Genomic DNA, 26,617 nt, shown 5'->3' with positions numbered 1-26,617 from the left:
CAATAATCTAATTAGGGGCTTTTGGTGTCCGCATGAGGGGGTTGTCTTTCTGTCAGTCTCACTAGTTGCTAGTTCTTTGGAGTCCTTAAATGTAGTTTCAAATAGGTAAGCACAAGTGTGAGCCCCATCTGTACCCCCTTCAACTTCTCTGAGCCAAAAGCACCAACAGAGACGATGTGCCTATACCCTGACGTGTGTGGCAGGGTCACTATGCCAGAAAAATCACTGAGATGCACATGGCTGGATAATCACACATGAGCTATGACCATAATGTGAGACTCCATTCACTTGGGGTGAACCCACGAGGAGCGATTTCTCCTTTTCCCTGCCAGAACTCGGGGAAGAGGCAGCCGACTCTGGATGCAGGCTACTCCCTCGGCCCTGTCTGAAGCCACAGGGTGGAGAAAGCAGTAGGAATACGGGGCTGCTAAGAAGGGACTCATTCCCTCACACTTTGCCCCCAGTGCATACCTCTCTGTGGGCTTTCAGCCTGAATTTTAGAGAATGTATAAAACACTGCACAAGACTAGTGGAAAGATATCCCTTTAGGTTTTTGAGTTTTAGAATATAAATTTCTATTTTCTAACAGAATTATGCTTTATCTTCATTCAAGTTGAAAACCCCTGCCTTTCTAATGCTGCCCTGATGGAGAAGCAGCTTCTGCACGAGGAGGTTATGTTAAGGAGGAAAGGGGTAAATGCCTGTAATAATGGGTAAGAAGACTTAACAGGAGAGGGGCAGGAAGATGGGGCAGGCAGGAAGGAGGGGTCCTGCAATAGAGAGAGTTTCTCCACAAGGGCTGAGAATGTGGGGGTGCTGATCCACAACCTCCCTACCGTGTGCATGCTGAAAATAAAAATCAGCAGAAGTGACGCTTGGATCAATTCATAGAGAGAAATAATGAGATTTAAGGGAAACAAAGTCTCATTTGAAACTGAAAACTTATCAGTGTCAACATTCAAATGTAGTTACATATTGCATAGGAGTTGAACATTTTTCCCGCAGAGCAGTTTTTTGTTAAAAAGTAGTAAAATCATTTTCATAATTGTTCTTCTTTGGAGGGATTCTATCCATAATAAATAGGCTGCCTGCTCCAGCAAAGCAGAAGATGTAGCACCTTCCACAGAGAGGGAAAACAAAAGAGGACAAAGAGCAATTCACAAAGCTCAGAAAGCTGAAACCGCAGAAGCTCAAAGGAGTCTAATAGTAATCTAATGTACTGTGGAAACAGACCCCACCACCCTTCTCAGGCGCATGACAACATCCTGAGCAATGTCACAACAAAAGGGGAAACTCCACAAGGACAACTGGAAAAAGTAGTACCTATGCCTAGAAATCATCTGCACTAAACAGAACAATAAGTGAAGAAACTGAAGAGCAGACAATCCTTGAGGTCACTCTGCCCTAGTGGACATCTGTAGAACAACTCCCCCAACCAGAGCAGGATACATAGCCCTGCATTAAGTAGGGAACTTCTTAGGACTCTCCAAGAAAACAAAAAAGTCCAAGAGATATTAAAGTGGCAATTTAAAAAAACTGGAACACCAACATCAGTGTACCTGAATTTGCTACTGTTATGCAAGACAACAGCACTGATCTTAGAAACACTGAAACATTAAGGGGTGTTTTTACTTACTATGGGGATTTAAGGAGAGCTTTGAAAACAAAACGTATCCAAAAAAATTAGCACTGAGGGAAAAAAGAAGGGCTCTTCTCCTCCTTCAGGATGTGCTGGATTGAGTTAAACTTGACAGAGTTGATGGTGTTGTGGATTTAACAAGAATCAAATGCTAAATCAGCCTTTTGCCCAGGTGTGTTCACTCACCAATGGCAAAGACGTCATTTTTAATTACTGGCTTGTCAGGTGGCAGTTTCACCAGTTTTTTTTTTTTTTCTAGACCTATTTTCCTGTAATCAAAGAGTTGGACATAGAAGACACCAAGTTCCCTTCACACAGGCTCAGTGGGTGGTGCCATGTGGGGCACCCCTTCTGTGGTTCACCACATGAGTCTGTAGATGGGGAGATGAGGTGGACTTGGAAATGGTGATTTCAAGTTTGTCAAGAGCACAGAAGATTGGTGGAAGTCTTGGAATCGCCTGGTGTTAAGTCAGAAAATAGAATGGTTCATGACATGGCCCCAAGAAAAGTGATTTCCCATAGAGCAAGAATTAGTATTCAACTGTCCAAAGGAACATGCCTTCCTGACACAGCACAGTATGCATGTTCACACTTGTGGGCTGCAGGCTTGGCCAGGAAACACAGGGCCAATGGGAGCTCTGATGCTGCACCTCCAGGGAGCGCCCACCTTGTCATGCGGCCCCAGCCCATCCCAACTCTGTGTGCTGCACACATGGACAGCCTTCTGGTAGTGAAATGGAGTCATCTGTAATTCTGAGGTGCAGAAACGAAACAAAACCCACCTATGAAATGGGAGACTGTAGCCTGGTATTAGTCCCCTGGACAGGGCCCAAACTACTGCCTGAGGGAGTTAGAGTAACTGTGCTTGGACCTGCACCAATAGGGAAATGCCCTCTCTAGGCACACACCCTCTTTCACCCTCCACTGAACACAGATGCAAGGAAAACAATGCTGTGATGGCTCGCATTCCCTTAGCCTCCCAGGACACCAGACCACACGCTGAAGTTACAGGTACCACCAGCACCCAAGCATGTGGGCCTGAGAGAGCAGTGGGTAAAGAAGGCCCATTCCTGTCAGTCTCAACTCCACATTTACATGTACAGGACACACTGTCTGACCAGTAGGGAAAGAACAGGGACTGTGTGCATTGCTAAACAATGCCACCGGTCCAAGATGGAAGTCCCTGAGCAACTTATTTGTGCATCCCAGAAACACAACACTCATGGACTGTTTTAGCTCTTTTGTCTTTATTTTGATTAACTTTCAGAGATATCATAAACACGTCATTAAAAGGGAGGGGCCAATCTACTTGTTGGATTCTCACATGATATGTGAAAGTTTCTGATGTCTCTTCTCCTTTATAAAAACAACAGTTCTATTAGATCACAGCTATGGCCTTTCTAGCCACATTTAATCTTACTTCTCTATTTCTGATAAAATAAACACATTGCTTAGGGGTTCAACATATGAATTGCGGACATAGGTTAGCCCACAGCGGTAAGGAAGGGGATTTTCTCCTACTTACGGTATTCATACACTACACAAAGCTACACTGTTAGTCTTGTGGTGTTACTTCAGGACCAAAAGCTGTTGGAATTAAATATAGAACCCATTTAATTAATAGAGAACAGGCAGACCCATATGTATAGACATTTCATGTATGACAGAAGTGATATTAAATTTAAAGATTACAGATGACATAATACGTTAGGCGATGTGAGGCACTACACCATGTATACAGAAAAACATTACAGCAGAGTATGAGCTTATACTAGCATAAAAATCAATTCTAGACAGAGCAAACACTATGTCAATAATCATATCCACAAAATATTCTAAAACTTTTGCAAAAGAGTAAGAAAAAGACAAATGTCCTAGGAGAAAATAGACAAAATATAATCTACTTTTGGTTATTTATGGTACTTATTTTCCATTAAGTCATCGCAAAGACTGAATTAGTGAAAATTGAGCCATCACTCCCAGACAAAATATAGTTTGTTTTCAGAAAAGCTGTAGTCACAGTATTTTCTTCAACCCATCAATACATAACTGTTTTATGTGTACTTCTGTTTAAAGACACTGTATTTAATTTGTTATTGACTGGTTAGCACTGAACCCACTGCCAACAGCACTGTAACTCATGTCTGAACAAAGCTCACCTAACACACATATTTCTTCTCAGATACATCACACTCTCCTTGTGCTCCAGATGACTAAACAGCTCTTTGGCACTATGGTGGGAGCCACTTAAAACTGGGAAATAACAAACAAAAAGCACACAAAAATGAATTGTGTGATATCAAATAGACCACAAAAAAGGATACCTGTTTACAATCTAAGGATTTAACCAAGAGTGTCATCTTCCTTGACTCCAACTGAGAAAGTATGTGCTGGGTGATTCCAATTTTTTACCACTCTGTGCATGTCTGTGAATGACCATGAAAACATCCGAACTGTTCATTTTTAGGTTATAAAATCAACTTTAAAGTGAGTGAGTGAATTTGTAATATGGAACCTTAAATCACAAGGATAGGTTGTATGTAAACAGGCAATTCAACAACTATTAAGCCAACAAGATGATGTTTAACTTTACAGTTAACTGGTGGAACATAACATAAAATTACCACAAATTTGGTGAAAGACACTGGCAAAATCTTAAGCTATGACAATAACACCTGCAAGATGTCAGGTGGGATTAGGAACCCCTTAGCTATGGTGGAGGACGATGGGGCTCCTCTCCTGGAAGGGGAATGCATGCCTACAGCTCCACTCATGATCTCTGTCCTCAGAGCATTCTCACCTTCAGATGCAAGGGGACACAGGACCATGGTCCTCCGAGAGACACTTGTGTCAGTGACAGTGAACCCTGAGAAGGCAGGGGGTGATTACATCAGCACTGACTCACAGATCTGAAAACTGAGTATTAGATAAAATGCATGTGGTTTATATGGAGTTTTAGATTGGAAAACCTTCCTCATCCACATCCAAAAATCTGGTTTTGTGCTACTTACAGGAGATCTGCATAAAACAGAACACAAAAAGAATTTTTTTAAAAAATGTGCTTCAGAGGTAAAAAAAAAAAAAAAAAAAAACAAAAAGTCTTTGGTAAATACAAATAAAAGAAAGTAGATATAGCAATTTACTCCAAATTGAATTCCAAGTAAAAAGCATTAAAAGGGACTGTGGAATAATAAAAAAAGATACAGTCTTGAAATTACAGTTTTTTTCGCTATTAGAAACTACAGATAGTTAAGGACACATGAGCAAAATATTAAAGATTAGAAAACAGAAATGGAGGGGGTGAAGAGAGGGCAGGGATAAGGTGAAAAAAATAAGAACCAAGACCTGTCATGTGAAGGTACAAGATCCCAATAATGAATGTAACTGTACTGTATACCTAAGATATACCAATAAATTCCATGAGGAAAAAAAAAAGAAAGAAAAAAGAAATGGGTGAATCTAGTATGCCTGTGGATGACTCACAAATTTTCAAACATCTGCAACTTGTAGATAAAAAATACTTTTAGTAACACATGTAATGTAACTGATCTAATACATAAATCAAGGAAAGTGAAACTACCATCAGAGCACATTTATTTTTGGGAATACCAGAAAATATTCAGAAAAACTGACTGTAGCAAATTGGCCACAAAGAAAGTCTGAAAAAGTTAGCAAGAGTAAAAAAGGACTAAATTCACTAATAATAGTGCAACAAAAACCAGGGAACAATAACAATTTTGAGGAAGTTAAGGAATTATTTAGCAAGACACAACATAAAAACTTAGTCAAGTAACAGAAGAATTCTAACTTCTATATGACCAAGAAATAAGATATAATTATTAAAATCATTAAGAAACAAGGTAAAGGGAAAATGGTCAAAGAGAACTAATAAGGAAACAGGACTTCCTACCAAGAAACATGGACTGACACGGTCAGTCTCACTAGTAATGGGGAAAAGGGGAGGAAATCAGGCATGATAACATTCTTTCTCCTTTTAGAGTGGCAAAAATTCACAATTTCTGAGGTTGTTATGAAATCATTTTATGAAAGAGAAGGAAAAACGTAGTCTCTTCATGTCACAGCAGGGAAGCAGCCTGTGAACAACCCTTTTCCATAGAGGACACATTCCAAGACTCACTACGTTCGGATTATGGAGGTGCAACAGCTGACCAGCTGTTAGCAGGCAGGGTCCAGTTGGAAGAGGTCAGTCACTGTGCATGTGATCTGGAAGAGTCAATCTCCCTTCCCAGCTCCTCCCTTGACTCTGACTTCTGGCTGCTGCGGGGTGAGGAATTTTCATCTATCATATTCACTTTGCCTAGAGCTGGCTGCCCATGCAAGGACTGAAGTTTCTAAAACATGAGCCAAAATAAACCTTTCCTCCTTTAAGTTGTGGATGTTGTGTGTTTTGTCTTAGCAACAAGGAAAGTGACTAAGACAATCTCAAACCTTACATGTCCTCATTTTTTTCCCTTAAGGAACATACCCATGATAAAATTTAATTTATAAATTAAGCACAATAGAGATTAACACAAAAATAATAAAATAGACCAATGGTGACATACTATAGTAAAGGTTATGTGAATGTGGTATATGTATCTCAAAATATTTTACTTGCATTTTTTAACTTAAAAGGAGCACTCTAATTTTCTCTTTGGCATATCCAAATTGCCAGGAACACTACTCTTGGGCTTTGTGATGATTATTAAATAAAATGCAAGCACTGTGGCACCGACAGTCAATCTGATAAGCAAGATGGCCCTGAAGTGACTAACAGGTAGAGAGCATACATAGCAAGAAAACACTAAAGGGCTATGTCCTAGGTAGGATGGAGCAGGACAGCATAAGGGTTCATCGCCCAACTCAGAATGGATCACAACTTAGAATGCAATGATTAGTTATTTCTGTAATGTTTCACTTAGTATCTTCAAGCTGGATTCAGGGTAATTAAAGCTTTCAAAAGTAAAGCTGTGGATAAGCGGTGACAAGTGTGTAAAAGGTGAATCACACCCCTAAGCATGCTTCATTGTTAGAATCTATCATCCCCAGGTATCTGGGGTCAAGGCAGGGCTACTGCTGCAGCACTGATGGTGGACATGATGGAATTCCCACTGCTACAGCAATGGTCACGTGCTCCTGTGCAAGTCCGGAGAGAGAGAAGAACACCAGGGGAATTTAAAATTCACTGACATGGAAAGGTATTTAAGAGTATTGCTAATGAAACATGTCAACATGTATGAAAGTAAAAAGAAATGAAAAGATGTATTTTTCTGGGTACATTTATATATCAAATGCTAAGAAAGCCCCCAGGTGGCCCACTCTGTGTCAGAGGAAACTTTCGCCAGCTAAAAGCCCTGGGAACAGAAGTTGGGAGCTTTAACTGTGTTGCAACTGTCTGAATTGCTGACTGGAATGTGTCAATTTAATTCATACCTTGAAACAAGAAGGAAATCAACAGCAAGATGGTGTGAGATATTTTATATAAGTAAGTATATATTTATAATCATCATATAAGTATATGAAAATATTTTAATTATGAATTACAATTATATAATTACATGAACAAATGGTATATTTACATATTTATATAATTATTCAAGTTATATCTGTATAATTATATATAAATAAACCATAATCATATATACATATAACAATATGCATATACATGTATATGCATGTATTTCTGTAGTGCTAGGAACTGAACCCAGGGCCTCACACATGCTAGGCAATCACTCTACCCCTGAGCTTCACCCTTGAGCTCTACCCCACTCCTAGTATATATTCATAACAGTACTATGTTGTAATAGTATATGTTTATATAAACACAAGTGTATAAACACTAGAGAAATTAATGAATCAGCTTTTGAAATGACAGCATTTTCCAAAGCCTCATCTATGTGCATGTGAAGCAGTTTCTTAGTCCTAACCACCCACTGTATGAATAATTATTAAGGAGTTGCTCTAGCACTGCTTCTTTGATTCCTAAGACTCTGCCTCTTTCAAGAAGGCTGCTGATGTGCACAAAGACGACCCTGCCCCTGGGCTACACTCAGCCAAACACGGCCCTGAAGCACACCACTGGGTGGTTAATGGTCCAAGACACCAGGGATTAAGAGTCAAGGAAGACTGCCCAGGTCCCAGAATACATGTTCCTGCTATTGTGCAGAACATCTGAAAGTGGAGCACTTGCTCTTCAGTGTGGCTGTTGTAGGATATGAAGTAATTTTAATTGTGCATTTCAGACACAAACAATAAAACAAGTAACTCTCCATGCGCACAGCAAAAGCAACTAGCAGTGCAGAGAATCTCCCAGCATAACTGGGGCGACAGTGGGATGACACCGCACTGGGAAACAAGATGCCCAAGTCTAAAACCAGACTCTGTCAGCAGTGCACCAAATCTCAAGTCTCCCATCTGTAATGCAGGTTGAAGCCCCAGCTATAGAGGTGTCCTGAGGCTCAGTGCGCACAGATTTATAGACTGCAAATGTGCAGGTTGGAGATGTAGCTCAGTGGTTGTGCTCTACACTGTACTAGTCAACTTCTCATCACTGGCACAAAATACCTGACACCGACAACTTAAAGGTGGAAAGGGTTGTTTGGCTCATATTAGAGTTTAGCTCTAAAACATCCCCCAAAAATCTCATATGTCAGAGGTGGAGCTCTGGGAAGTTGATTGGATGATGGGGGCACAGCATTCAACTGGACTGATGAGTTTATAGCTGAGTGTGCCATTAGGAGGTGGGGCCCAGTTGGAAAAAAACAGGTCATAGAGGCCATGACCTGGAAGGGTCTATTCTTGTCCCTGACTCCTTCCAACCCTCTCTCTGCTTCCTGGCTGCTATGAATTGAGCAGCTTTCCTTTGCTTTGCCACTTCTGCCTTAGAGCCAGCAGACCACAGCCTGAGTCCTCTGAAACCATGAGCCAAACAAACCTTTCCTCCTTTAAGTTGTGGGTGTCAGGAATTTTGTCCCAGTGATGAGAAAGTGACTAACACAATGGTAGAGCACTTGTCTAGAATGTGCAACGGGCTTTGATCCACAGCACAAGAAGGACAGGAAGACAGGAAGATAGAGAGAAAGAGGAAGTGAAGATGTGTGGTGTTGGGATTTCACAGTGAAAATGCCTCTTTGCTGGCAAATGCCTTCATGAACAGGAACTCCTGGACTTGGCAACCTGATGCAAATGTTTATATTCCATTCAGTTGCCCTTGAAGGTCATGCTCACTGAAAGCAATTAACAACTTTTGTTTGTATGACATTTCTTCTTTACACAAAACATGGAAAATGTAAAAGCTTTCCAGCCCCAAAAAAGTGCACTGCCATCTCGTGTGAAGCCCAGCCAATTACTAGCAAATCCGGTGAAGTATGGAGTAAGCTGGCTCTGAAACCTGCATTCTTATGTAACAGAAACCCCCAGAGCATCGGAAAATGGCCTGAGGAAAGCAAATACTTACTGAAAGTTATGATTTGGGCTGTGTGTTGGACCTGAAAGGACAAAACAGAGATGTTACTCCGAGATCAAGATCTGGAACGTAACTGTCCTCAAACTAATGGTAATCAGGACAGGAGTCCAGGGGCTCATTCGTGGCAACTGCCCTCAGCTTGGGCTCTGCTTTGCTTGTGAGGAGTCACCAACGATGCCAGAGAGGGAAGGGAAGGGTTGCTTTCTATATATGCACATACTCTGAGAAATACTTTCAGGGTTTTTGCTCCTTTCTCTCTTTCCTCGTCTAAGCTTTATACACAAGAGCTATATGGTTTTATGATTTGGAGTGGCAGAAGCTTGGGGCACTCATTGCCTGGCCCTTCCCACAACTGGGACTAAAGACACATTCCTTCCTGCCATGCATTCCTTCACCACATGTGACAAGCTCAGAAGTTCAAAGCTGTCATCACTATGCCCTCCCAGCTCAACTGAACGAGGTGTACATGGGACACAGCGAGCAGAACCTGGCAGAGGCTGTGGCTGGCCAGCTTGGGCCAATGCAGCAGACACCAGTCACACCAGTCACCTTGTGTGCGTGCAGTTCTCCTCTCTACTCTGGGTTTACCAATCACTCCATCTGTGTCTATTTTCTTTCAGTACTAGTAAAGGGGTAGCAGAGCAAGCTAGATTCTTATCCACACGGGGGAAGGCCTTAAGGAATAGTTTTATTGATTTCCTCTCATGTTAATGTGTGTGTTTAATTTCAAATAGCAAATTAATCTCCTGCTGTCTGTGAATGTTCCCAAGCCTTTGATGCCTGACTCACCAAGCCGCACATAGAGGACTCCAGTGGCAGTAATGGTCTTTATTCCATTGGTAGCCACACATTGGTAGTAGCCAGTGTCTGTTGTGTCCAAGTCTTGGATTCTCAGTCGAGAACCGTATTCTGTCTTCCGGATGATGATCCTCCTGGGCTCCTGCACAACCGGCGCATCATTCTTTAGCCACCGCACATTGGGGGGTGGGTTTCCTGCCACCTTGCAGTGTAGAATTGCAGTCTGACCCTGGACAATGGTAATGTTGTTTACTGGCTCCAGAAAATTCAGAAAGTAACCTGCCAAGGAGAGGGGTCACAAAAGAGCAAATATCAGCAGAGGCTGGGAGGCCCTGTGGCCCCTGTATGAACTGCTATGGTGGGGAGGTTCCCATTTCCATTCATCTACATGCACACCGCCAACTCCACTCGTAGGCAACAACTGCACTGCACTCTAGTGAACATGAGCTGCAATGGGAAAGAAAAGGTCAGCTTGCTGCAGCCTTTGGTCGCAATGTTTTGTGAACCAATTTAAGATATAACTTGTTTCTGCTGAGTTCTTTTTATCAACACACATTGCTGATTTCTTTGCATAGAGCTTATAGTCAACAGCACTAAAACTCATGTCTGAATGAAATTCTTTTAACATATACATTTTCTGTGGAAGGTATATCACAGACTACAAACACTGGACACCACTTCAGCACTGTGTCTGGGGATCCTTTTAAACATAGGAATCATCTATATAAAGGACAAAAGTTCCAACGATGTGACATTAAATAGGCCAAGAAAAGGATGCATATTCACAGCATGACAGAGGACACCAGGAAAAGTGTCACCTTGTTCAGCCACAGCTGGGAATGTAGGTCTTGATACCCCCGTGGAAGACTACAAGAACACGAGTAGTGACCCAGGCTGTGAACACATTCTACACATTTGGTGAGCTTCAACTACATAATCCACACATAATGAGGCTCAACTGTACACTTCTCTTTCCAAACACTAAATCTAACCTGGGCTGGTCAGTATGATATAAATTCTATACCTGATTAAGCACAAAGCCACATTAAGTACAATATATAAAGAAAATGTGCAGCAAAACACACTTATCCCCCAGTAAGCTCATTACTGTCCTATAACTAGAACAGAGACAACACTGAGAAGACCAACAGCCCTGTTCTGCTGTTCCCTGGTCAGGAGAAGGGCAGGGCTCACTTATTTGAGGGCAGACAGGGCCTGATGATACTGGCCTACGGAGTAGGCAGAGCTAATCTTAAGGAAGGAACTGGAAATGCCACATCCTTGTGTGTGGAGGCCTCAGCCAAACAAGTTCAGGAGCTTAAATTCCAGGGGGCATGAGAGAAAGTCAGAGGGGCAGGAGAAAACTGGTGTACACGTGTGTGCACATGTAAGTGTGCATCTGTATGTGGAGTGTGTGTCATATGTATATGTATGTGCATGCATGGTCTTTGCATGCATACACTTGGGCAATGTGGTCCAGGGTTGACAGGGTACTCTCTCTCAAGACAAGCAAAATGAACTTCTATAACAGTGTAAGGAAGACTAATATTAGATAACACAACTGCTGGTGAGCAGGTGAATTTATTTTAGACAAAATTAATATATTAATCTAAAGCAATTTTAAAAGATGTTCAATTTTCTTATGTAAGATGGCAGAGTACTTGCAACAAACCTATACACATCCTCCAAAATATTTTAAAGTCATTTCTAAATTGCTTATAATACCTAAGACAGTGCAAATGCTTAGAAATAGTTGTTGTTTAGGAATAACAAGGAAAAAGTCTACACATGTTCCATACAGACACAGCTTTTTGTTTTAACATTTCAATGTACACTTGCAAAACGCATGCAATCTATAGATGCAAAACCCATGGGTATAGGATGTTAACTGTACATTCACGTTCTGAAACTTTTGGCTTGTTTTTGGTTGGCTCCAATCCTTTCTTCTAAAATGCAGTTAAAAGATGGCATTTGTCTATCTTTGCTTATTTAGTTGCAAAATTTAAGGACTTATAGTGGTCCCTGTAACTGAGAAACATTGTTGGATGGCTGCTGGTCCCGGATGTTGAGTGGGAGCAGGTAGATTTCAAGATGAGGGTATGGTCTTCAGGCACAGGGGCTATCTGCAAAGGAGTCACTAATTAACAACTACTATTTATGATTATTATTAGCAACATCATTAGGTTCCACCTTGGCTGTCTCCTGGTCAAACCTTTTTTACTTTTACTTTCAGACAAGGTTTCACTAAGTTGCATAGTCTGGGCTCAAACTTGGAATCCTCCTGTCTCAACCTCTCAGAATACCACAAGCCTAATTCCAACTATTTCTTACTGTACTCACTAGATTATGTTGTAGAAGCTAATCTTATGAGTAACACAGCTGGAAGGTAACTGAAATACTGACAATGTTCAAAAAGTGACGCTGATGCACAGGATATAATTCTAAGTCCTTATTAATTCAACCACACAAATGCCACACTGGAAGCCTTGTGTTCTCAAAGCTCCTGCGTTCTGGATTCCACTTCAGTCTTGTTGAACACAAATCTAATCTGCTTTGACCATGCAAAGCAGATATAACCTGGGCTGCCCATCTCAACACATCATTTTACCATGCTCTGGCCAGACCAGGTTCACACTAGAACTGAAAAGAATTTTCCTAAACGGCCACAGGGGAGGTGCTGATGCAATGCATATAAAAAAATCTGCCTGGAGAATGGACCGATGGGGTCTTCCCAAGATGACACACAAATCCCAACCTAGGCCCAGAATTAGCTACCTTCAAGCTCCAATAAAAGCTCAATGGGACCAAAAACCAGAGATTGATAATTAGGGAATTTTATATATTTGTAACTCTCTCACTTGATAAACAAGCCTCCAGGAAGCTGGGAAGCCAGATAATGTAGAATACCTAGTTCACAGCCCTCCTAACTTTTCTTCCCACCCTTTTTCCCAGAGAAGGAGATCCTTTCTCTCTAGACCATACCAAGCTGTCCCTCATTGCTCAGGTGGCCAGTAGCACTCTTTCTCCACGGGTCTTTGCCACTTCTCCAGGGTTCACTCTCTTCTGAACACCACTCCACAGAAGTAGTTCCATGGGTGCTCCATCTAAGACAAGCTCCACTCACTCCTCCCCTCGTTTCATGGCCTGTTGCTAGAGCAGTATCACACTTGCTAAGTGGTGATGAATGAAGTACATTTGGATAAGAAAAACATCCGTTACTCTCAGAGGAATGTTTTCTCTACATTTTAGAATCACTTCAATAACTTCCATTTAAAAAACAGGGTTTTGAAAGATAAAGATCTGCATGTATAAAAAAGTGAACCTCTGGACAGTACTGAGGAGGCACAGTAGATGTCTATTTCAGACCTACTGCAGGTCTACTTAGCAAAGCTTTCCAATTTTCTTCATATAGATTTTTGCATCCTTTTTTCCAGGTGGATTTCTAGCTATTTCCCCTTACTGTAGTAAATTTGGTTTTATTTCTATTATTTCTGTGGATTAGAGATATAGAAAAGCTATGAGAGCAATTTTCTACATATTGTATTGATTTCCTATTCCACAGTAACAACTGACCAAAAACAACATAGATTTATTATCTTACACTACAGATGTCAAGAATCCTATCATTAAACTTTCACTGAAGTTCTTGTTGAGAATCTGTTTTTTTGTTTTGTTTTGCCTTTCCTACGTGACAAATATTGCCTTTATTCCTGGCTCAGTACCCCTTCCTTGCATCCTTGTTTCCACCAATACATCTCCTACTAAGCACTGGTCTTGCTGCTTCCCTTTTCTAAGGATCCCTGTGCAACACGCCTTACGAGGATAACCTCCCCATCTCACCATCCTTAATCACATCTACAAAGTCCCTGTGCTATTCAAGGTAACACATTCCCATGTCAGGACATGTACAACATTGGGGTAGCATTATTCTGTTTACTACATAGATTCTCCTTATGTCTTGCCTCTTTGCTGAACTATCTTTATTAAATATTTTGAGTTGAACAAAAACAAACGCAGATGTACTCAGCTACCTCATCTTTGACAAAGGAGCTGACCATCCTCAGTGGAGGAAAGATAGCCTCTTTAATAAATGGTGTTGGAAAAACTGGATGTCAACCTGCCACAGATTAAAACTAGACCCTTATCTTTCACCATTTACTAAATTAAAATCCAAATGGATTAAAGATCTAAATATTAAAACAGAAACATTAAACTTGCTGGAAGGTAAGTTAGGCAGAACTCTGGAAGACATTGGTATAGGAAAAGACTTTATGAACAAATCCTCAGTAGCACGGCAACTAGCAGATAGAATCAACAACTGGGATCTCATCTTACTAAAAAGCTTCTGTACTTCAAAAGAAACCATCAGCAGAACTAAGAGACAATCTACAATGTGGGAAAAAATTTTTACCAGCTGTTCCTCAGACAAAGGACTATTATCAAGGATATATAAAGAACTCAAAACAATCATTCCCCCCAAATATAAAGACCCGATTCAAAAATGGGCATCTGAAATGAACAGACATTTCTCAGACAAAGAAGTAAAAGCAGCAAGAAAATATTTGAAAAAATGTTCCACCTCACTGGTCATTCGAGAGATGCAGATGAAAACAACACTGAGATTCCACCTCACCCCACAAAGAATGGCTGCTATCAAGAAATCACACAATAACAAATGTTGGCGGGGTTGTGGGGAGAAAGGAACCCTTCTCCATTGTTGATGGGAGTGCAGACTAAGGCAACCACTACGGAAATCAATATGGACATACCTCAAAGAGCTTGGACTGGAGGTTCCATTTGACCCAGCCATCCCTCTGCTGGGTATCTTTCCAAGAGAACTAAAAGAATCATATCACAGAGAAGTATGTGCACCCATGTTTATAGCGGCACAGTTTGTAATAGCTAAATCTTGGAAACAGCGTATTTGCCCATCCGTTGGAAACTGGATAAAGAAGTTGTGGGTTTTCTATAAAATGGAATATTACTCAGCCATAAAGAACGAGAAAATAGATTCATTCATAGGAAAATGGATACATATTGAAGATATACTCCTAAGTGAAATAAATAAGTCACACATGTGTAAACACCAAATAGTGTCCCTGGTGTGAATAATCTGCAACAATGCATAAGATTCTAATAAGATTACTGACATTTAGAAGTGGGAAGAAAGGAGCTAAAGGTGTAGGGAAGGTGGGATGGGTAGGGGAAGAGTAAAAAGGGAAAAGAAAAAAACGTGAGAGAATGAAAAGATGAAAATAAAGTGTTTGTAGATGGGGAGGGGAGGAGAGGGTGAAGGGAGGGCAGAGGTAAGGGGAAAAAATGAGAATCAAGACTTGCCATGTAGAGGTACATGATCCCAACAATGAATGTAACTGTACTGTATCCCTAAAATGTACCAATAAACTCAATTAAAGCTGAAAAAAAAAAATTTTGAGTTGACTGTCTTGCATTTTCTACATAATTATCATCTGATAATGTATTTGTTTTAATTATCAAAATTCATTCTTCTCATAACTCCTTTGTATTCAGTGTTCTTTTTGAATTAAAAAATTATAGATGTTGAAATGTTGCAAACATATAGAAATTAATATTATTAGACATATTATAAAAATAATTCTATTGTAGTAAATATTGATAATTATTATAGTATATTAGACATATATCAAAATTTTATGTCAATGTTTTAGCTATATTCGGCTTTGAACAAGTAAAGAATTTTAGAAATGCAACCGAAACCCTCTGATCCCTTTGTTCACTTTCCAATAAATTCATATGCATTATTCCAATAAGTATTTCTATATTTTAGAAATGGTTTTAGAAAATTTCCCTGGAAGATCATCTTTACTATTTGCCTTTTTCATTTAAAGTCATTCTATGTTGACAATCGTACTTTCAAATACTGTGCAAAAATCTACTGTATAAATGAACCACAATTTGTTTATCCATTTCCCAATCAAGGGACAAGTTATCTCCACCTTTTCTTATTGGTCATCTGTACCCATGTACAAGAGTACCTCAGAAGTTTTCACCTGGCTACAGAAGTGGTGAGTCATAGGGTCTTGAAAATCTTAAGTCATCTATGTCTTAGAAGTATTTGAAACAATGCATACCTCACTAACAATATCTGGATTAAAGCATTTCCCCACAAATTCACTGATACTTGCTTGGTGGCTTTAAAACATTTGCCAATCTGATGGATGTGAAATAGTACAACACTGGCATTTTAGTTTGCATCTTCAGAATTCCTCAGAAGAGTCACCATCTTCTGAAATGTTTCTTGGGGCTTCCCTTCTGTAACTGTTCATGCTGCCATTTTGTTGCCCTTTCCTCTAACTTCTACAGTAAATTTCTTATTTTGTTTGTTTTCTAGTGTATATATTTTTCTTCAGCTTCTTTAGATATTTAAGAAAAGATTTAATCTTCATGTGTCTGGAAGAGACCCAACAACTGTATGACTTATTTATTTTTTCTATTTAGCTATGAGTTATAGGACTGTTAATTGTGACATGTCACCTCGACTGGGTTGAGAAACACCTAGCAGATTAGTGAAGCACAGTTCTGGGTGTGTGGATAGGGTGTTTCCAGAGATCGCTGGCATGAGATCACTTGGGAAACAAAACCTTTCATCCTGGTTTATGGACATTAACCAAGAAGCTTATAGCCTGGATGGAAGTTTTAAAAGAGGGAAAGAAGTTGGTATGCTTTTAAAGAGCTCCCATCTGTCTGAAAGGGTGTATCTTTTAAGGCCTTTGTCTTTGGAAACTGGTCTCCAGTTTCTCCAGCCTCCTCCCACACCCATGCCAACAACTCTCCAGTGAACTTTCAGGCCTTCAACCTTGAGACTGGTGCTATGTTTGCAGCTTCTGTCACCTTGGGCTGAGCAGCAACTGGATCCTGGGGTACTCCAACATGTAGTCAGCCATTGTGGACTCTCCCACATTAATAAATCCCCTTGCATAATCATACACATATTTTCTATTGCTTCTGCTCCTCTAGGGAACCCTAGCCAATACAAGTTATTTTATTTATTTTTTTTTGCTTTTATTGAGTTTATTGGTACATTTTAGGTATACAGTACAGTTACATTCATTATTGGGATCTTGTACCTTTACATGACAGGTGGTCTTGGTTCTCATTTTTTCCCCTTGTCCCTGCCCTCCTTTCACCCCCTCCTCCTCTCCCCATTTACAAACACTTTATTTCTATTTTTTCATTTTCTCATATTTTTTTCCGTTATTACCTTTCCCCTACTCTTCCCACTTTCCCTACACCTTTAACCCTTTTCTTCCCATTTTAATACGTTATTAAAAGTATGCTTTTATTGTAGCGTTTTTTTAAAAACACATATTCTACATGATGATTCTTAAATGCCACTGAGCTGTTTTGGTCCTTTTTATTGTTAACATTTATAATATACTTATCTGTAATTCTGTCTAACTATATTTATATACTATATGCCTGGGTACATTGAACTTCAGGTTTACTGCATTATTCGGTCTTTACATCAGTACATAATGCTTTTGTCTAAAGGACCATTTCATCTGATGTTATTATAACGGTGTCAGGGTGCATTTGGTTAACAAAGCTCTAATTTTACCTTTTTAATTTTTTATCATATTTTATACTATACACAAATCTTATAAATGGCACACAATTTTACATATCATTTTAGGAGTCTGTTAAGTTATGAGTTTTTTTACTTATTGTTTTATTTTTCTCACTGGTGAGACAAAATACCTGACACCCAAAGTTAAAGGAGAAAAAGCAAGGCAGCATGGGAGAGGAATATGGCTGACGAGAAATAGTCCATGGGAGGGCAGGCAGAAACAGGAAGCAGGAAGCAGCAGCCATAGCAATGAGCCCCCTTTTCCCTTTTCCCTCATCCAGGCTATGAACCTGTTGCTTGGTGCCCTCACATCCAAGAAAGGCCTTTCCATTATCCACATCCAGAACTGTGCTAAAAACCAACTCAGTGAATTGATTTAGTTTCCATACATCCTTAATCCATATTCACACACGCTGGATCCAGCCACCTCTGAAAAGCCCCATCTATGAACACATGAGGTTTGGGGGGACATTTAAATAAAAGCCATAACACTTACTCATTTTTTAATATTTTGACTTTGTTTCTTATTCCTCTCTTCCTATTTTCTACTGGATTTTTAAAAACTCATCATCTCTCCCCTTAATTGTTTGACAGTTATACTTCAGGGGCAGCTTAACCGCTTTTTGTAGGTAGCCTTAATTTGATAAAGCCTCCCTAAAACAAGAACTTTTATATGCTGTGAATTACAAGTTTTCTCTCTCTCTCTCTCTCTCTCTCTCTCTCTCACACACACACACACACACACACACACACAGAGACACACACACATCACATCACATACCTTTGAGTTTACTGCTGCTCAGTAACTGCTGTTATACCTGTTTTTAAATCTTCAGTGCTGATATGTTATTGTTGACTTTTATTGCTTCAGTTCATTGAGATCTGCCAACTTGTTATAAGTTATTTCCTCACTAACACTTCTTGCACCTCCCTCCTTGGAGGACTCCTGAATCAATTCATTTCTTGAGCAAAGGACTGAAGTTGTAAACACTACTAGCTTTGGTCTACAACTCTCCGTTACTATCACTCTTGAAGAATACTTTAGCTGGGCAGAGATTTCTAGATTGACAAGTCACACTGTTGTCTTTTGTGGATAATGTTCAAAGTTCTTTGCAGATATTCTGAACCTCTCCCCTTAGGCCATTTTTAATGCCTTTGTCTTTTAAAATCCTTTGTCTTTACTTTTCTGAACTATATATTACTAGATGTGAATTTACTTATTATCTTTCTCAGATCTTGATCTCCCTCCTCAAATCTGAAAAATCATGAAATTTAGTGAAGCTATCTATCAGTATCTCACAAAATATTGCCTCTGGCTTCCCCTCTATTTGTTTTGAAATCTTCAAGATTTACTCATCTTCCTTTTATTATTCGCTTATACTGTTTACCTTTCAATATTCCCCATCCTTCTCTATTTTAAGCTGAATATTACCTGTTTTGTAAACTCTCTATCAAGTTTCTCAATTCATGGCCTGTATTTCCATATTTATAAGGTCTGTTTGCTTCCTTTTCAAATTCACTAATGCTTTTTCTTCTGTATGGTTTCATGTCCTCCTTTTCTTCTAATGATTTTGGCTTTGTCCATTACCAGCTCACTGCTCATCCCAAGACACTCTGCTCATGCTTTGTAATTGTTCATAAAGTGCTGGCTTTTCTGTGGGAATCCCTTGATGACTGGGTTCCTTCAACAGGCAGTGCCAAGTTTTATTTTAACTTTCTGGCTGGAGATTTCCTACAGCAGTCTGGCAATGTACATCTGGGCTACAGAGGTGTGGGCACTAGTCTGAGTCGTCATGGGGAAACTTCTCAGGCATTCTCCACCTCAAGCTAGAGTCAAGAGAAGCCATCTGCTCACCTCTTCAAGCTGACAGCTGAAAAGGTTTTCAAACCTTTACTCCAGGACTGCAACTCTGAGATGCCCCAGTTTTTTGTGACAGACTTGTCTGCAAGGCCTTGGTTCTGTGGACCTCACAGGTTCCCTCCTGGCTTGGTGCTGAAACTCAAGACTCTCAATGAAACTGGGCCCAGTATTAGAGTTGCTGCAGCAGGGATGCTATTTAACAGATTTATGTTGATCTTCCTTACATTATTCACTTATTCTGTTTGACTATATTTTCTATTTCCCATCCTTCCCTGTTTTAAGCCAAAGTATTCAGTAGCCAGGAAGAGAGAGAGGATTATATAACAGCCCAAAAAGTACCCCAAAGGGACAATTCCTTTATTTTCTTACAATGAAACTGGATTTGTATCCTAATCCATTATTTATGCTCAAAAATAGCCTAATATATATCCAAGTCTGAGTGAAATCAGTAACAGTAAGATACTACATTCAGTCTCAATCAGGATTTCCCTGCTCGCTTGTATCCTCTTAGGGTAGCACTCCTCTTCTGGAGCTATTCCACTATGAAGGCACTGGAGGACAGGAGGTTTGTGCAGCTGCCCTTCTGCCCTGGTATCCCTGTCTTACTGGCAATCTCTCTGTCCTGCAGCTTACAGATGCATCCACATCTGTTCTGTAGGCCCGTGATTGCATCTCTTGTCACTTTTGGTAGTCTGTGTACTACCAGCATGACACCTTCAGATTCCAAATCTGTCTAGACAAATTCTCCTTGAAGACCCAGGAAATTGAGGCCATTCCCCAAGGCTGCGTCGTAGCCCAAGGCTGTTATTTATAATTCTCTCTCCTTTTTCTTCCTGATTCCAGGGCATTTTTCCATCAGTCTTGCAAGTCGTTATAAGCATTTAAATCTCTTATTAATTTTTTACTGAGCATGTGTATGTAATTGACATGGGAGAGCTGCCAAATCAACTTGGTCCACCACTTTCCCTGTCATCAATTCTCTTGGGGCCAAAAATGGAAAGCTGGAAAGAAAGCTCTCTGAAGCTGAAGTACAATATTTCTTTCTCCTGTGGAATTTAATTTACAGTCAGCCATCTAACCTCTCTTTGCTTGATTTCCCTCATGTGCAAAATATGGGACTTGTACTAACCATTTTCTAAATTTTCCTGTAGTTCACAAAAACTTCTTTAGAGCATACCCAAACCACTCCAGACAATTTAACAGGCTAAAAGGAGCCAGGCATGGCTGACTGAGAATTTCACTACTACAGATCCAGTTTGGGCTCCATAGTGTTAGCAAGAGAACTCTTCCCTTTTCCTTGGCCCAAATGAATTCTACTTCCCAACAGCAATGCAACTTTTATAACAATTGATGCTAAAAGTTTTGCCTCCCCACTCTGGAAAGTAGAGCTGAGTCCAAGCATTGACATATCCCATCCTGCAGGGCACTACCCTGCTTCACAATCACAGTCAGATCAATGATTAATGATTTTTATATCCCAATCCACCATACAAACAGTCACCATTATAGTCAAATTACTTTAGGTGTTTGAGGATCTACTTATTTATAGGCCATGCAGGCCAGTCTGGAAAAAAGATAAAGAAAGCCTTTGTGCTAGGGGTCATGAGGTCATAAGGTTTTGACTGGCGGGAAATAAAACAGACAAATTTCCTGGAAGGGCAAGTGAAAAGGAGACCTGGGAGCAGCAGGAAGGATATAAAGCCACTCTTCCCAGGGGAAAATATTTACAGGTCAATAAATCAGCTGGAGACAGCAAGCAGGAGGCAATGAGCTGAGAAGCTCTCACACTGGGCTGACTTTTGGTCCACCCAGATCCAGATGCAGAAAAGGAGGGGGAATATCAGAAAAGCCAGGAGTAAGTAGGGAAAATGGAGGACACTAAAAGCAAAGAGATGAAGAGAAATACCTATGAGCATTTGCACCTTTGGAGAAAGGGAGCCAGGAATACCAAGCGAACTGCATTCATTCTCCAACCCTTTATGTTGAGGACCTCACTGCCAATTGTGAAAGCTATCTCAATGGGCCAGTGTCACTGCAGAGATGACCCAGTTAGGGGAGTCATGCTTTAGAGTAGAATGGACCCTGAACCAGTGGTCAGCATACTTACAAGAGTGAAGGTACATGGGCACACAGAGGAAAGAGCAACGTGAGGAAGAAGGGAGTCATGCTGTCACTGCTTGAGGGACGCCTGCAACACCTGAAGCTGAAGGATAAGCCAGAACAGATTCTCCTCAGAGCTCAGACTGAATCAACCCTGCAGATGGCTGATTTTAGATTTCCAGGATCTGGTACTGTGAAAACACACTCTTGTTGATGTAAGGTACCCAGCCCAGGGTGCTGTTATGAAAGCTCTGGGAAACTAACCAGAGGGGTAGAGGGACTGAGGGGAGAGGAAGAGGGGCTGTAGTAGAAAAGAATCAGCTGAATAAACATCAGTGACACCAACACCCACCCAAAAAGGACAGACAGAGGCAGCCAAACCCCAGGACTGCCCCCTGCCTCTCCTCCCCCAGCCCCATGAGGACAGAGAACCCTAGGGAAGAAGACAAAGGCGCAGAAATTGTGGGAAGCTGCTGAGGGCCTCTGCATACCTTGGGGTAGTGTACGCTTTGAAATTCCTCTTTGAGGGCTGGGGCCCAGACCCCAGACAGCCCAATGGCCCTTGCAAATTCACAGCTAATAAGGGGGATAATCGTCTTCCGTGAAACTGAGGGGGCTCCCTACATGGCCATCACCTTCCTGAGGGCTGCAGGCTCAGAGTCTGGAAACCTCATGCTCATTTTGTCTTAAGTTGGACAACCTTTCAGGAACATCTTGCCTAGGACTATGTGGCTGTGAGGCCTATAGGAGGCCTCACCTCCATCTGGTCTTGTGCTCTGTGGCTGAGAGCCCTAGACTGGAAGGCTGCTCAGTTCCGAGTTACCCTTTTGCCCACAGGCACAAAATATATGCCCTGCAATTCCCAGGGAGGGTAGATGTAGGCATATAACTCAGCATAAGCTTATAATTGCTTGGCAAAGACAGTTCAGGGGTCTACATCCCAGGGAGCTGGGAGCCCTGTACATCCTGCTAGGCTGCTAGGGTTCTCACTTCAACCTGAAGGGTCTCGTTGCTTGTGCCCTCCACAGAAATAGTAGAAGAGGGCCAGGGATTTAGCTCAGTGGTGCTGCTGCCTGCCTACCAAGTGCAAGGTCCTGAGTTTGATCCTCATTACCCCTACAAAAATAGTGGGAGAAGTATTTTCTTGAACCCCAGGAAGCACCATCAGAACGTTCTCAGAGATCAACTCCAAGACCCGGTCAGTCAGTGACCCCTCTGGGCTGAGATACCCCAATATGTGCCCATCTTCTTTGTTTGCCTGCCCACTTCTCCCCATTCCTCTTAAGTAGGCTGCACCCCAGAGTGGCCCTGGAAGGTCCCTACACCATGGGGAAGGCAGAAAGACCTTCACTACACAGCATCCTAGGCTGCAGACTGAAACCTAGGTCTGACCATAGCTCCTCATATGGCTTCTGTGCAGGGCCAGCTTTGCCCCTGTGCATCATGAGAAGAGGAACAGAGCACAAGTGGGTGCCTGGAAGGAGATTCCACCTCAGGTGGGACCTCTGCCCTAAACACTGACTACCCATGCCCAGCCCCTGCCTGGAGCATTTTAAGCTTGAACTTGCTTGGATTCCGTGAGGCCTTTGCTGGACTCTGGCCTCTGGCCTCTGTCCTCATGGGGCTCTTGAACAACTCCTCACCACTCATCTAGGAATGAAGCCACCACCACACCCGTGCCAGCCCACTTTCCTCTAGCATCTTCCTGAGCTAACTGTCCTTCCAGCCTCACCATCCCCACCTATTCCGGAGCTCAAGGAAAATGGAGACCACATCACCTCATCTTGAGGTGTTTCCAGTGTTGGGACTCAGAAGATAATACCCCAAAATACTTCATAAGGATCAAATACTCCATACCCAAACACTTTTCTTTTTTCTTTTTCTTTTTCTTTTTTTTTACTTTGATGTGTTTTGTTTCGAGCTGGCTATTCAGAGAAACTGCAGCCTAAGGTATAGATCTGAATAAGTCTTTTTGTAAAAGAAATTTGAGTCTGAAAGACAATCTGAATTAGCCAAGTTCAACCCTGCCCTGTGCAGATTCTTCAGTCAATGACAAACCACTGGTCCCTAATATCCGAGCACCTGACAACATTTGCACACTGACAAAAACTGCTTAATGGCACACTTCACAGATCAACTGAACCAGCATTAGGGAACAGGAAATAGGACACTTTGGTGTGCTGGTGTGACACTGAAGTGCCTGGGTACCCACTGAGGGGACACAGGCAGAGGATTTCTCTGAACTCCCTATCTGTAAGGAGAGGTCCTCCAGGGGAACTCAGTTGCCACAAATCCCTGTCTCTGAGATTTTAATAAGGGAAAATTAACTAGATTTCAGGAGAGAAGTGGAGGCCAACACTACAACCAGACTGCTACAGGTCCTCAGGTCCAATTCTTCTTTCCCAAAATTCTTCTCCTTTCCTCTAAATTGCCTCTGCCTTCTTCCCCACGAAGAGGATGCACAGTTTTTCCCTCTCATTGGGATTTGGAGTATCCATCTTGCTTCCTGTGTACCTACCTACTGTTTATCTGTTCTCTTGTTAATCCATCTCCTATCAGCTTAAACTGTGACCTAGCTACAGTACTTAGGAGGGTAGATAAGCCATTTCTCCCTCTGCTATACCATGGAACCCAGGACCTGGTATTTGGTGAGCCTCAGTGAGCACTTGCTGATACACTGAGATGGAGTTCAGGCCACATCCTTGCAGGAGCCTGCCCTGCCACTGGGGTACAGACCACCCTTGATTCTCTGTACACTTCTACACTCTTCATGTAACTCTATTTTTTCCCCCTATTTGCCTCAACTCTGCTGTTGATGAAGGCAGGAACTCACTCCCATGGTAGGAAGGGAACAATGAATACCAGAATGGTACACTTCATGAAGCACTTGTGCCATCAGCCCAACTGCACCCCAATCCCCTGTGCATCCTATTCAAATGCACTTTCCCTCATTGGTCTCTGCCACCTCTGTGTTTAGTCTTTACCTTGTAAAATGCAAAGAATCTAGGAGACAAGCAACCTCCACCTGACAGGGAGGGATGCTTCTCAGTGTGATTCACCATGAGCCGCTTAGAATCCAGCAGATGGCTGGTTGCCTCTAATGCTCTTGTCTGGGCACTTACACATGCCCTGTTCTAGGGAGTGTCCCTCCATTCAAAGGGGACAAAAGCACAAAACAGCATTAAGAACTAACACTCATCATGTTGTAGATGAAGTAACTGGAGCTTGGGATGATGTCTAGGTGACTGGCTGGCCAGGAGGTGAAGATGCCCAGACTTGCCACAAGCTACATCCAAAGTTCTCACAGAATTCACAGATAACACTATAACAAGGCTTACAATTGGGGATCCTATTCTTATTTTTTAGCTGGTTAGCCTCAGAGTCTTTCACTCTGCTAAATTTCAGAAGTCATCATGCACACGTGTACACACCTCTATACACACTCCTGTGCATGTGTGCACCCCCCCATACAAGTTCCAGAAACCAGACACATACCCAGTGTATCTGCTCATCAGTCTCCCTGACCTACACCACTCAAGAAACTGACCTGGGCTGAACATTTAGCTCAGTGGTGTAGTGCCTGCCTGGCAAGCACAAGGCCCTGAGTTCAATTCCGGGGACCAGGAAGAAAAAAAAAAACCTGACAGTTAGGCACCATGTCTCCATGGTAACACACCACATTCCTCAGACTGCTTTGCTGACTCTTTCCAAGGAAAGTTTGGTACAGCACTGCACCCTCACCCCCAGTTACACATAACAGGGCAGCCTGGTAAGTACAAGGCAAGTGCGCATGGATTTTCTACCCTGTTATTGAAAACCCACTTGAGATTACCTATAATTGCAATCTGTCCTCCCATGGGGAACCTCAGAACTCCCCTTTGGTTTTAACATAGAAATGAATAGCTCTCCTAAGATGGGAGACACAGTATACTGCATCTACTCTGGCTGAGCCAGAGTACAGGGCCCACCAGAGGAGCAAGATCAGCTCCACCCCACACCGGCATGTAGAAATTATCCACTTCCCACAAACATTCCAAAGCACTGACTTTACAGAACACGAGTGATATTACACATGCATTTAAAATACAGCCTTGGAACAAAAAAGCAAGTAGTTTCTAGGCTAAATTTGGGCTTTGGTAAGTAACGCAATAATAACAAGTTCCATGTATGCTTATATAGTGCATGTCTAATAGAACAGAGAATACAAAATTCCTATTCAGCATCCACTCCTGAGTTAACGCAGTGCTCTGAAGTCCTGAGGCCAGCTTCTGTGCTGACAAGGACAGCACTTTGCAATATGGAAATTTACAGTAATCTTTTCATCTGTAAGTTAGCCTCTTTTTTTGGCTCAGGGACCTGCCCCTACCCCACCTCCCACCGTCTTGTCTTTCTCCATTTTTTTACTCTGTACTGAACACCAGCCACAGTCACCCCTTTGTATTTGCAAGGCACTGACTCCAGGACCCTACCTCAGATACTAAACTCTGTGGATGCTCAAATTGCTTAAATAAAGTAGGATAGTCTCTGCATGTAACTTACACTCACTCTCCCTATACAGTCGTTCCTGGGTTCACAAACTTAATTCTTTCCACAATTCTGGTCGCAGGATTCTGTACTTTGAAGCATCTATAAATTACTTACAAACCTAATACAGTGTAGATGTTATGTTGTTTTACTGTATTGCTTAGGGAATGAGAAAAAAAATTGTAAATGTTCAGTCCAGACATAGTTTTCAAAAAATATTTTTGACCCACAGTTGGTAGAGCTTAGGTGTGAAGCCCGTAATTACTGAGGGCTGGTGGAGTACTTGCATAGTATGTCTGAACAAAGCTACTCTTCACTGGCTGACTCTCATATACTGCTTTGTGGGAAAAGGAGGAGCACCAACAGACTGGCCCATTTCACCTGCCCAGGGTTTGCAGATGTGTGTGGATCATGAATGACTACTGGACTAAAGAAATAGCAAACACTGTACATTCAGCCATGACAGCTTCATGATTTCAGCTACATATAGTCATGCAGTGACATTCCCAGAACACTGTCACTCTAGACATTGCTCAAAGTGGTGTTGACAGGCCAATTCCTCCATCACTGGTGGTATCTGGCTGTGAAGGAAGAAAGGAAGGAAGGAAGGAAGGAAGGAAGGAA

The 26,617-nt window shown here is 41.6% G+C and overlaps 1 protein-coding gene across 4 annotated transcripts in view; it reads right to left on the bottom strand.

The window, feature by feature from the left end:
• Ror2 (receptor tyrosine kinase like orphan receptor 2) overlaps positions 1–26,617 on the bottom strand; it is a 48,750-nt gene that overhangs the window by 19,414 nt on the left and 2,719 nt on the right. For all 4 annotated transcript variants that reach the window (XM_010607608.3, XM_010607609.3, XM_010607611.1 and 1 more), the window contains exons 2-3: positions 9,894–10,181; positions 9,096–9,126 (exon numbers count right to left, since the gene is read on the bottom strand). In XM_010607608.3, coding sequence (XP_010605910.1) covers positions 9,096–9,126; positions 9,894–10,181 — 319 coding nt within the window. The remainder of the gene's footprint in view (positions 1–9,095; positions 9,127–9,893; positions 10,182–26,617) is intronic.

The sequence above is a fragment of the Fukomys damarensis genome, unplaced genomic scaffold, assembly GCF_012274545.1.
Source record: "Fukomys damarensis isolate Sample0158 unplaced genomic scaffold, DMR_v1.0_HiC HiC_scaffold_27, whole genome shotgun sequence".
NCBI classification, from domain to species: domain Eukaryota; kingdom Metazoa; phylum Chordata; class Mammalia; order Rodentia; family Bathyergidae; genus Fukomys; species Fukomys damarensis.
This window is presented reverse-complemented; position numbering and strand designations above follow the sequence as displayed.